Here is a 13459-nt window from a genome sequence, read left to right on the forward strand (position 1 = left end):
ACGGAACGTTTAAAGGTACAACACCCCCAAAATTACACTTGTGTCATCATTGACGCAATGACATACTGCTATATTCTAGGTGAACAAACCATCATTTATGCAATTTACCCAAAGCTCTGTCATCTTCATCTTCAAAAAATGCGCATTATCTTTCTATATAATAGCATACAGTGCCCAGGGGAATACGTTGTATACATCTTTTCTTGATGCTCTTATTGTACGTCTTTTTGTAGCTTTCGTAGCTTTTCAGAAAGTCACTTATTGTTTTTGGAGAAAAAGTAGGTCAGAGATTCTGCAAAACATCTCTTGTGTACCGCGAGAGAAAGTAAGCCGTACGGATTTGGTGAAACCTTTGGTGAGTAAATTATGACCGAATTCCCATTTTTGGGTGAACTTTTCCTTTGAAATGTAGACAGATCACACATATCCCTGCTGGCTTGTCTGTTACCATAAAAAACAAGATCTTTCATTCAGACGCAGACATTTATTCAGGCCAGAGCTCTAAATATTTAAACAGCGTTCCTGACATGATAAATGCAACCAAATATTACTGATATTACGGACGTCAGCTATCCACATTCCCCTGCATAACTTGTATATAACACAGTATAATTTGTATATAGCACATCTGTACATACAATATACTGTCTATTGTCCTTTTGTCTAATATTGTCCTTTTTGTCAAAATGTGTATTGTCTCTCACATATTTATTTTTTACGTTTTGTTACCTGTGCCTTGTCACTTTTTTTAACCTGTATGTGCACTGGAAGCTTCTGTCACTAAGACAAATTCCTTGCGTGTCCAAGCACACATGGCAATAAAGCTCTTTCTGATTCTGATTATATCAAAATGGACAGTATGCGGAATTCGTTGGAAGAAAATGTTTCCGTCCAAAGAGAATGCTTGACAATCCAGCAGCCCTCCATCTCACCCCCATCCAGGGCTGGACTGGGAAGAAAAATCGGCCCTGGCATTTTTAGGCCCGCATCGGCCCTCCACCGAATCTGTCGACGGGGGTAGGGGATGGGGAGTACATGCATACGTGTCTTTTGCATTCGCGTTGCGTGCATTCGCATTTATAATACGTCCGTCAAAGCGGCCACCGCCTCCGTTACGGCCCCATACGTTAGCGGCCCACGGGGAAAACGCCCGGTGCGCCAGATGGCCAGTCCGCCCCTGCCCCCATCTCTTTATATCTACTTCTTTTTCCATCAATCCCCCTTTTTAGTCTCGCTTCTTGCACTTTCTCTGTTTCCCCATTCGCTCCAAAATCCTTTCTCTCTCAACATCAAGACAAAGCACTGCTGCCACGGCTTGAAGCTTTCCACAATCATTTCCCCCTTTTCAAATCCATTCATCACTATTTTGCTCTTCTCCAATATTCCCGTCTGAAATCTGCCTTACTGATCCCTTTCTCTTTTTGTGTTTCCATACTATTTTTCTTTTTTTTCACACATTAGATGTGCATTATATGTTGTAATTTAAACAATAAACAAGTTCAATTAAAACATTCTGAAAAAAACAGTTGGATGTTCTCCAATGAGAAAAAAAAAATCATTGACTACGTTTACATGTGTAGCAATAATGCGATTATTTCCAATAATCAAAGTAAGGACTTAATCGCAGTAACATGTTTACATGAAAACACCTGCTCCCGTTTACAGGGAAGTTTTATTAGTCCAATTTTTTGCTATAATACACAGCACAAACCATGATCTCAGCTACAGTATTGCTATCGTTTCAATATATTCGCGTTAAATGCAAAACACTGTTATGTGGATGTATTTTACTCTGCAATGGTGGTGTGCGCTGTCATCGCGTTCGTGTTGTTTCTGTGTGAAGATATTAAGGAGCAGAGACTGCTGACAGCAAGTTGTGCTGACGGTAAAACTTCAGATTGTCATGCTCAGTGTAATTAGTTACTGTAATTTAATTACGTTTCCCTTAAAAAAGTAAAGTAAGGGATTACTCTTATTTTTTCTGTAATTTAATTAGTTACTTTGGATGTAATTGAACTAAATACTGTGTAATCATCCAGGTGGATGCTGCACACTGGTTTGATGAGAGACACCCCCCCCCATATGATTGTAAAGCACTTTGGGTGTACAGCAATACACAATAAAGCGCTATATAAATGCCTCATTCATTCATTATTTCATTCATAATGTATACAATAGTGGAATTGACATTAAAATTCAAAGTCTAACTTTAAAATGCATGCATTAATGTATCTTTCTCACATTTGTAATACTTCAGTCAGTTAATAAGAGTACTTCATGAAGTTTTATATTATTTATTTATTTATTTGAATGAATTAAGAGTTGTTTCATGTCTATCCTTGAATCACTTAACTAATGAAGGTTGGTATAGGACAGGGGTGTTCAACTACTTTTCTTTGAGGGCCAGATTGCAAAAGTATAAATAGGATGCGGGCCAGTTTTTTCCCATATCACCATTTCTTCTGTTATTTATTGCATTTTGTTCCTTTAATACTGTTTTTGTTGCTGTTACTTCAAATATATTAAAACATGCACACAAATATTGCATCCTGTATTTGTGCCTATTCATTACATTTAATTGAAATGGATATTGTGTTTTTAATTGTATTTTATATTCCTTAATGCTTTAGTTTACCCCAAAATTAAATTGCTGATAATTTACTCCTCCCCAGTCCTCCAGTAGCCTACCCCAAAGATGTGGGTGGCATTGTTTTTTCAATAAGATATTTATATTGATATTTGGCTGAATTAATAAAAGTGAAAAACGCTAATACATTCAGCACAAAAGTAATCCCTGCCTCTTGACGTTTAATTGGCATCTTACAACGCAAATCAACTGAACGCTATTATCGAATCTTCAGGGGAATTCCAATTGGATTCATGTGCCCCACGCACTTCGAAGGGCAGATCCTTTGAAGTGCAAGTTCTGGAGGGAGATGGGAATGCGATAGCTACTGCTGATTGGACGACACTCCTGTCAATCAAGATATCCAGGACGCTCAGTATGAGGAAGGACATTCGTATGTGATACAGAGCAGATGATTAACGTTCAAAGGCCACATTTTGTTAATAAAGTTAAAACGGGCTCATCTTGCATTAGGAGTAGATGCGTGTCCGGTGCGCTACTGTTTCTGGTTGCATGAGCAGTGTTAACCAAACAACATTAGCCCCTATTGACTTCCACTGTATGGACACAAAACCACAAAGACATTTCTCAAAATAACTTCTTTTGTGTTCCACTGAAGAAAGAGTCATATACAGCTTTTGAGCAACATGAGGGTGAATAAATGATGACGGAATTTTTATTTTGGATGAAAAATCCCTTAAATGCCAATAGGAGTCTCATATCAGATATATCACCAGCACATTAAAACCTATTGTGGATTTAATGCTGTAGACAAAACTGATTATTTGTTTATTTTTAAACACAAATCTTCTGCTGTGTGTGAATGGAAAATAAGATATTTGACAAGGAAAACACCGTGTCTGCTTTGACTAAGTGAACTGGATTAGTAGTTTTGAGACCATGATGACAATTTTAAGGACGGACGAAGAACAAACTGACAGCTCGAGGATAATCGCGTGTTCCCATGTGGTCTCCGCTCAGTATCTCAGTGACTTGCCCAGCGATAGTCTTTCAGTGCCGGTGTGCCATCAGCGATAAGAACATATATGAGACACTGACAAAGGTCATCTTTGACAGAGGCAAGATTTCAATCATATCAGATAATTTCACACCCCTTAAACCTGTCTAGCTGTTAAAGTCTGCCCGTGCCTCTGGACTACCTCACACGTGTGATATCACCCAGCAATAATTCACTGTTAAATTTATGAAATATTCTAATTTTAACGTACTCTCAACCCAAATGCACATCATGCGAGTTTCGAGCAAGATAATGACAGTTACCGCTGTTAGCAGAAGAGCTTTGACATATTGGAGATTGGATGCAGGGCCGTCTCCAGGATAGTGATCTTAAAGGGATGGTTCATCCAAAAATGAAAAATCTGTCATCAATTACTCACCGTCAGGTTGTTTCAAACCTGTATACATTTCTTTGTTCCAATGAACACAGAGAAAGATATTTGGAAGAATGTTAGCAATTTTCAGTTCTGGGACATCATCCACTACCATAGTAGGAAAAAAAATCGTGTTTTTTTGTTCTGTTGAACACATGAGATATTTTGAAGAATTTAGCAAAAAACAAAAAGCTCACGGGCACCTTTGGCTACCGTGTAATTCTTCCTACTATGGTAGTCAAATGCTGTCCCGGGACTGAAAATGACTAACATTCTTCCAAATATATTTCTTTGCGTTCATCGGAACAAAGTAATTTATACAGGTATGAAATTACACGAGCGTGAGTAAATGATGACAGAATTTTTGGATGAACTATCCCTTTAATGTCATTGGCATTCCTGCCGTGTCATGATGTTGTAGCAGCGGCGTGATAAGACAAACACAGCGAGAAGGTCAAGTGACGGCCGCACAGCGGATGGTAGAGGGGTTGTGGCAGGACACCTCTGGATTGAGCTGGGAGAGATGGAACGTGGTACAGGTGCTTCTGGAGGCTCGCCAATCCTTTTTCTTTAGATTGGAGTGCCGTTGTGGTTCTGTAATGCTTTTAGTTCCTATCGGTGATCGCTGATGGACAGAGAAGGATAAGAGGAGGCTTTTGGAGCTTGAAATTTTGAATTTGGTCAAATGGCTTTTCTGAAAACCAAGAATTTCGAACCAATGCACAGAGCTTCACTGTTTTAAAATGAATGGGACCAGTTCGAGCCTGTCCTGTCTCAGCGTTGTGTACGTTCAGGTAACTGACAGACCTCCTTGGCAACATATCGTACAGATCTTACCGTTGAACCTTCAGCCTTCACCGCTCTTCACTGCTATAAATCTCCAGACGTCTTCGTGATTTAAGGTGCAGTTGTTATGACGATCATAGAACACGTGCGGCCGTCGAGATAAACCTGCCAGTCTAGGTGAGACGCTAAAAGACAGAGCGAGAGAGACTGGAAGAAAAAAAGAGGCAGCTTGACCTTGCAGTTTGTATACATCACATCTCGGGGAAATTGCGCGCTAATGGCTGTTTCCAGTTGTATTGTCAAAGGTCTTGTTAATATTTCATTCACAGACGGAGGGAATGAGAAGTGAACGGCTCCAGGAGTTTTCTGATGTATAAACAAGAGAAAGACAGAGCGAGTGTCGAAGGCCGGGGCGGCGTGCTGGCATACAGTATATCGTGTTAACTGTGTGGACGTTCTCCTGAAGCATTTGAACTGTTTACGATTGTCTGTCAATATTGCACAAACATATTAAGATTGGAATAATGTGCAACTGCTATATACACGGCTCCAACTCACCTGTCTGTATTCATACATGACTCATCACTTAATTCAGGGTATGAGTGTGTATATATATTATGATTTTAGTCATGGCACCCACAGACAGAGGGGGGTAGTGATAGAGATAAAAGAAACGATTAGTCAGGTGCAGTGCATAATGACTGCAATATATTTTTATATCGCAGCAAAGGTGGCAGGAATGAGAAAAAGTGCAATATTCATTCCATTTGCTTTTCAGGCTAAAAGCAGAATCTGTCTCAACACAGACGCTCCGTCAGAAATCGCATACTATGAGAGTACATACTGATTTAAACGAAGTACCTACCTATCGACCGTTAAAACAGCACGTTCTATCTAGTATGTGTGGGGGTAGTATAAATAGATTTCGGACCGCCATGTTATATTGTCACGTGACCCGTATGCTCTTTGACCTACGATGTATTAACATCAACCTGTATCTAGGCGTCGGTACAAACATAATCTATTCACGAGAAATTCATTCATCTCTACTTACATTTAAAAACCGGACACCCGCTTTGAAGTTTTACGCTATTTTTATTTGATGAAAATAAAGCTCCCGTTGCATCATGGGATAGAGAAGTGTCCATGCACACTCACGAATCTCGGAGGAAGCAGTAGACCATCGGGGTATTTCTCGCCTGTTTTGTGCATACCGAAGTTTCGGATATATTCATGACTCATACTCATTTACGCCTGCTATATAGTATGTAAGTAGGGCTGTCAAACGATTTATCACGATTAATCGCATCCAGAATAAAAGTCTGTGTTTACATAATGTATGTCTGTGTACTGTGCATATTAATTTAGTATTTATAAACACATACTGTACATGTACACAAACGTGTATATATTTAGAAAATGTTTAAATGTATTTATTTATATTTTCCAATAATTTAAATTATATGTAAATGTTTATTAATATTAACATTTTATTTTTTTCTTAAATTAAAAGTTCAAAATTAAAATGCACAGTACACAGACATACATTATGTAAACCCAAACTTTTATTCTGGATGCGATTAATCGCGATTAATCGTTTGACAGCCCTATATGGAAGTAAGCGATTTTGGATGCAGGGAGAGTCTCAGCATCAAACTTCTGAGCAGAAGGAACCTGTTGCCAAAATGCATTAAAGAATATCTACAGAACATCTCTAATAATTGCCACTTTTGTTGAGTGATTTATGTGAATCGATATGTTAAATTCCAGTGAATTACGCTTCGTGTGCAGCTTTCATACCAGTCTCAGCTTCATCTGAATAGCAGGAATTAAAGTGATAGTCCACCCAAAGATGAAAATTCTGTCATCATTTACTCGCCCTCTTGTCATTTCAAACCTGTATGACTTTCTTTCTTCCGCAGAACACAAAAGAAGACGTTTTCAAGAAAGTTGGTAACCGAACAGCACTAGACCCCATTCACTTCTATTGTATGGACCCAAAACCAATTCAAGTGAATGGGGTCCAGTTAACAACATGGAATCAACTGTTAAAAAAATCAGCGAAAAAATGTTGAATCAGCCGAGTCCACTCGTCGAACTCTTCTATCCGCGCTTATCCGCGATTGAGTATGCTTAAGAAGCTGTGCGGACGCGAAAAGTCAAGTATACCCGGCGCTTAAGATGGGAGGAAAATCATAGGAAAGTCATACAAATGTTGAATGGCATGTTGGTGAGAAGAGAGAATTTTCATTTTGTAGTGAAAGAAAGAGTGTGGAGCTGTAAAATAAATGTGGATTGTAGAGGCAAAATAATCTGGATTTGTGTGAATTTGATGAGAAATGTTTGAGTTCATATTGAGATGTTGCATAATATTGACTTTTGATCGCAGACTTGACAAATCTGAGCTCAGTTTGAGACATTGTTGACATCTCTTCTGAAACTCTAATGGCAGAGACATTTGTGAGATTTCTGACTCTTTTTCTCAGAAGAAATATCTGGGCCACATGAGATTTAAGCATTTTGTTTAATTTGCTCTCCATTTATTCTCACTGATGTCTCGGAGATATATTATAGATATTAAAATAGATCTAATCTGTGTCTTTTCTTTGTTGTTATGGGTAGGTGAGAAATGATACGTCTAAGAATTCAGAGCAGATTTAGATATAGGCTATATTTAGAAAAAAATAGATGTTCAAACAAAAGAAAACATTCAGTTTTCTGTAATTTACATGTTCCTGTAGAGGCATCTAAAGTGAAAGAAAGAGTGTGGAGCTGTAAAATCATCTGTAAAATTATCATCTACCCACACTCTTTTTTTGGGGGGGGGGGAGGGAGACGCACTCATGACCAGAAGGTTGCCGGTTTGATTCTCAGGGCCGGCGGGAAACGACTGAGGTGCCCTTGATCTCTGCCCACTGCTCCGGGTATACGTGTGTTCACGACTTGCTGTGCGTGTGTTCACTACTCTCTGGATGGGTTAAATGCAGAGGTCACATTTCGGGTATGGGTCACCATACCTGACAAATAGGTCACTTTCACTAAATGTGGAATCCCTTGAATTAGATTGAATCAGAAATGATTTTCTGCCCCTAGTTCTTGGCCAGCGTACTGTATATTTAACTGTACCCTTAGTCAAAGGTAAAGCTACTAATCACGCTTTCAGGTGACACATTTGGCTCCTATTCTAAAATCCTGTTCCAAAAATAGCTTTCCAGTTTTATTGGCGAATGTACGTGTCTAGGGTGACATTTTTTTTTAGTGTAAACTCAGTAACCTTCTTTCCATGCAAATTACACAGCGACCCGATATACTTCAATACATTTCTCTTATTCATTATCCAAAAGCTGGGCTTCTGGGTCTGAGGATGAGAAAGATGCTAGCTTACATCTGAACGTATGTTTATGTGTGTGTGTGTGTGTCACATTACGTAACCACCTCTGGATCGGCTCCGTCACACAGGGAGTGTGGGAAACGTTTACGTTCGGTCACGTTGGCACCTCCCTGTTTCGCTCCGTTTCGTCTCTTCCCTCCTTTGTTGAGTTCTTTATCATCTAAGCAGCCATGACTGTTGCTTTGCTCGGGTCAACATTGAGTATGTCACATTTTTATGATGAAAAGCAAAACCCACCACAATGGATTAATGCATTATGGTAAAGGGAGGTGGACAGGAGCAAGGTCAAGTAACATTTTCTGAAGGCTCCTCATAACACAATGGGTGGTTGTCAGGGCATTGCTATGCAATTGCTAAGGTATTCAGAATACTTTTTAGCACATTGGTATGCAATTGCTAGGGTGGTTTCTATGTGGTTGTTTGGCACAGGTCTTTCTTTGAACATCTATGAGTGATTACTTTTTACTAAGCAATTTGGTATGAGGTAGTGCTATGCACTAGGGTTGTCACGGTACCATAAACATGTCTTACGATACTATACCAGCTGAAGTATCTCGATACCAAGTAGTATCACGATGCTGTGCCATATAATTCAAATCTATACAAAAAAAACACAGATTTAGATTTACATTTTGTATTTACTATAGTAAACTGTATTATACTTTGCACTAGATTATGTTGTTGTATTAACTGTAGTAATTGGATAAATTGTAGCAAATACATTTACATTTAGTAATTTGTAAATACTATAAATACTGTAGTATACTTACATATTTACTAAGATAAGACTCAAAAACACTAGTATCTATGAGTTTTAGTAATTTACTGTAGTAAATACTAAAGTACACTAGATCATTTTTCACGTAGGAACTAATTCAAATGTGGGACCAATTTAATTGATACAGCAGTCTTTATAAAGGGAAATATTAGGCTTACTTTAAATGCAGAACTAAGACGGCCAGTAGGTGGCGTTAATTTTCCACTGAGTTAGTGAATCATTAAACCAACTCGTTCAAATCGCCAATTTGAATCATTAACTCGTCCAAGACATTCAAAACACACATTCATTTAGGAGATAAACACCGCAAAAAGGCAGATGTAAGTGTTAAAATAAATATTAATGCGCATATGCAACATTAACTACGGTACTACCGTATCAAAAATAGAGAGGCATCGCGGGTATTTTGAAGCTTTAGCATCGCGATGCTACCGTAGCACCGGTACACCGTGCAACCCTACTATGCACGATGCAGAATGACCTTAAACCATAATTCGAGTGCTTTATAAACCATAGATCGAGAAAACAAATAATTCACATATTTTTTATTTTACGTATAAGCAAATGACAAATATTTATCATACATGCTGTCTGCGTGATTCTCAGACTTGCTTCAACAAGTTTCCTTTTGATGCAACAAGGTATGCTTAAAAGCATTCATTTAAAAGCCTTAACTGACAGTTTAACACAATTTTGAACATTTATTACAAAAAGGCCTTAAACATTCTCATTCCCGTAACCATTTAAAACTGTCAATCAAATAGCATGTTTTGCTAAAAAAAAGTGTCATGATGCCCAAGCAAGCTTTTACTAATCATACATAATAGGACATTAATGAAGTATATTTTAATAGGAAATTATAAATGTTATATTTATTTAAATGGGGAAAATTACCTGTATCGGTAGTGAGTGAAAAAAGCTGTGTACACAGCATGACAAGAGAATATTAGGTTTTAAACTAGAGAAATATGAAGTAATCTGTTAACCATTTGAAAGGTTCTGGTAGATGTGTTTCTTCACATCAAATCAAACTTAATGTAAATATTTTTGTGTGTGTGCAAACAGTCCTTTAAAATGTTACAGAGAGCATCAGTCATGGACACTTTTCATTTCCATTATTTCGTTGAATCTTCTGTCAGTGACAACGTTTACATGCACCCTCATAATGCGATTATAGTAGGATTTTGGCAATATTGTGATTACACTTAACCTCATGTAAGCGCAATAATTCGATCTAAATAATGTGATTAAGCTCATAATCGCAGTAAGCATAATCGAATATGTGGAGTACGCCGGTTTTAATCGCAATAAGAATGCATATAAACACTTTAATCGCATTTATGCTGCTCTGATCAAGGTGCGCATGTGCTTCTGTTACGCACCTTAAGCGCAAATTCATGGTATACATGACCAGTGTTGGGTAAATTACTCAGAAAAAGTAATTAATTACTACTTACATATTCACTAGTGTAATTAGATTAATGTACATTTACCAATTTGGCAGACGCTGACTTACATTGCATTATACTATACATTTGTTTCTAAGTATGTGCAATCCCCTGGGATCGATCCCACGACCTTGGTGTTGTTAGCACCATGCTCTAACCACTGAGCTACAGGAAAGCTATAAATAACTCTCTCCAAAAAGTATTTAATTACTTATTACTAATTAATTTCTATGTCCTATATCAGGACACGTGGCTCACACGCGGCTCACAAATGAACCATGGTTTTAATATAGTAAAGGTAGTAACCATCTTTTTGGTGTAGTCACGTCAGGCAATTTTAATCTGCACCCGATTCTGGGATCCCTGTCCTGCTGTGAAAGACTGATTGAGCATGAGCCAATAGTACCTGAGAGCGGAATGTTTAAACACTATCATTGGTCTGAGCTACTGAACGAATACGCCTCTTCACTGAACTAGTCAGTCATCTGACATAAGAATCAGACATCTCGTTCGTGAGCGACGAGCTGGTGACCGAATGAATTAGAGAAAGCATGTCAATGGCTCAATACAGCACGTGAGTCACTCTCGTTCGCAACAACAACAGAATATGATATATTGTAGCATAATATACATTACAATTATACAAACACGTTATTAAAATTACTTGTACTACATATAAGACACTCATTTTCGCCACCTCCTGGCGTATGTATGTAATATATGACGAAATGGTCACTGAACGAATCACTCAAATGAATCAAAATTCCCATCACTACCGCCAATAATCTTTGGCTGGCCCGCCTTAACATTTCAAGTAAGTGGAGAGACTTTAAGAATGGTGTGCTTTAAGAAATGCACGTCCTGAGACGCCACATGAAATTCCAAAACGCTGCTACATTCAATACGAAAGTAATTCCCGCCGCTCATAAAGATTGACGTCTTATAAAGCGATTTGATCTGTCCGTCCTAGAAACGTAATGTTATTACAACGTTATAATCGGCAATCCACAGCCACAGGCAGTCGGGTTTGCGCACGCGATAGGTCGCATCCAAAACGCGTCTTGTGCCCTTGAAATGAACAGGAAGGGTACTACACCACTGTTGTCTCTGATAAGGGAAAAACAATGTTGTTTTTTATGACTCTAGATTTGTTATTAGTTTTACTATTTGTAGTTTTGTTTTGCACTTCTCGGCCACCGTAGATAACGTATTTAAGTAACGTGCTCTGTAGAGCAGTTTGTCCGTTTAGGGCTACTGTAGAAACAACATGGCGAATTCCATGCAGGAGGATCCGCGGTGTATGTACAGTAGATAGAAATAGCTCATTCTAAGGTCATAAAAACATTACGCTTCATTATGTAAGGTCTTTATCCACCTTATTGCCAGTGTTTTATTGTGTTTGCTTAACCAAAATAAAAGTATGATGGCTTTAAACTACTGTAAATGGCTGAAACCAACACAACAAACAACTGCTACAGAAAACACACATTGTAATTTGACTTCACAACCTTATTAGTTACTGAGGTAAAGACCGTCTGACAACTTCCCTTCCTGAAAATCTAAGTAGCCAATCCTGACTGAATTCCTGACACAAATTCCGTCACAAACCTGTCACAGACCACGTGTTGAGTTAAGCCTGAGGTATCGATAAACCAGATGCTGAATCCCACGCAGACGCGGGAAGACTCCACCTTGAGACGCGCGAGGAATTCTCAAGGAGCAACAGAGCAAGCGGAGCAGGAAGCGTCGGCATGCGCGGGAAAACAGACGCGCCAAACGCGCCCCTCGAGCTACACATCCACCAATCAGAGCCGCCTCATGTCACACGCGAGTCTGAGTCCACATCAGAGAAATCCAACAGTTCCTCAAGGTGTTTCGTGTTCAGCTTTATGCAAGTGAACGTAAACATTACAAGCTTATCGTTTGGGGGGGGGTTCTATCGTATTTAGCAAGGTATTGCGGATATCTCCGAATATATTTATTTCTTGACGTCTGGCAACACATTAAACGGTGGTTCTCATCAATTGATGACTTTAGTTCACATATCACTCAAAATCTAAATTTGACCACCTGACAAACCAGGTTGCGCGCAACAGGAGGGGGCAGAGGCCAACGTACGAACGTCTCCCCTCGTCCTCAAAGCGAACCACCATCATATTGCTAATTAAAAAGTGATCAGACTCTATCTGATCCCGTTCTGCGCGCACGAAGCCGGCAAACGCGAACACAGTCACGGGTACGAACGCGAGCTGCGTCCTTCTGTCTGTAATAAACGCACGCGCAGACACCCTATCATGACTATGTGATGAGGGATGATGACCTTGCGCGTGCATAGATGACAGCTTCGTCAAAGGCAGCAGAGTAAATAAATTTACCTTCACATTAAACACAACAAGTGCCGTAAGGAAGAAAACGAGATTTGAGCAATCTAAGGGAATGCATTTTGGTGTCATAAATAGAGAGCCGTCTGCACCTGTTTGCATGTTTGGCAACTCACAAAATTGAAGAAAAAGCAACAAATGTAGTCTGGGTCGTGCTAAATAAAAGGTGGCTCACGGTACTGACCCGCGCAACGTGCGGTACCGGGTGCCGCCAGCTCGTCTGATATTCAAGGGCGTGCGTTCTCCCTAAAACAAGCGAGAGTAAACCAGCAAAGTACGAAAATCACATTTGGATTGGACATGCATCTCACCTTTCCCGTCCTCGTCCTCTCGGTTCAGGTGCATGACTGTTCGCCTCTGTCACGCCAACAAACGCTGTTTTTTGGACAAGTGCTCTCCAAGAAAAGTCGAATCCACAATGTATCTCGTTCTTCCAACAGACGAGTGACCATGGAGCAGACGCGCGCGCGCTTTCTCTCTCCTTCCCTCCTTATTTCTTTCTTTCACTCATTAGATTTTTCTTTCCCTCTTTTTCTTAACCCCCTCATTCGATTGATGGTTGTAGATGGGCTTGAAGGTGGGATGAGGGCGAGGATGGCGAGGTGCGCGTCCGTGTCACCGCCAGCTGATGGCATCTCAGTTTATGCACAGTTGAGCG

The 13459-nt window shown here is 39.4% G+C and overlaps 1 protein-coding gene across 2 annotated transcripts in view; it reads right to left on the reverse strand.

Moving 5' to 3' along the window:
• Positions 1 to 13456, reverse strand: part of syt7b (synaptotagmin VIIb) — a 113506-nt gene extending 100050 nt beyond the window's left edge. For both annotated transcript variants that reach the window (XM_057350823.1, XM_057350734.1), the window contains exon 1: positions 13113 to 13456. In XM_057350823.1, coding sequence (XP_057206806.1) covers positions 13113 to 13146 — 34 coding nt within the window. In that variant the 5' untranslated portion in view covers positions 13147 to 13456. The remainder of the gene's footprint in view (positions 1 to 13112) is intronic.
• Positions 13457 to 13459: the final 3 nt, after the last annotated feature.

Source organism: Triplophysa rosa, linkage group LG1 (assembly GCF_024868665.1).
Source record: "Triplophysa rosa linkage group LG1, Trosa_1v2, whole genome shotgun sequence".
NCBI lineage: Eukaryota > Metazoa > Chordata > Actinopteri > Cypriniformes > Nemacheilidae > Triplophysa > Triplophysa rosa.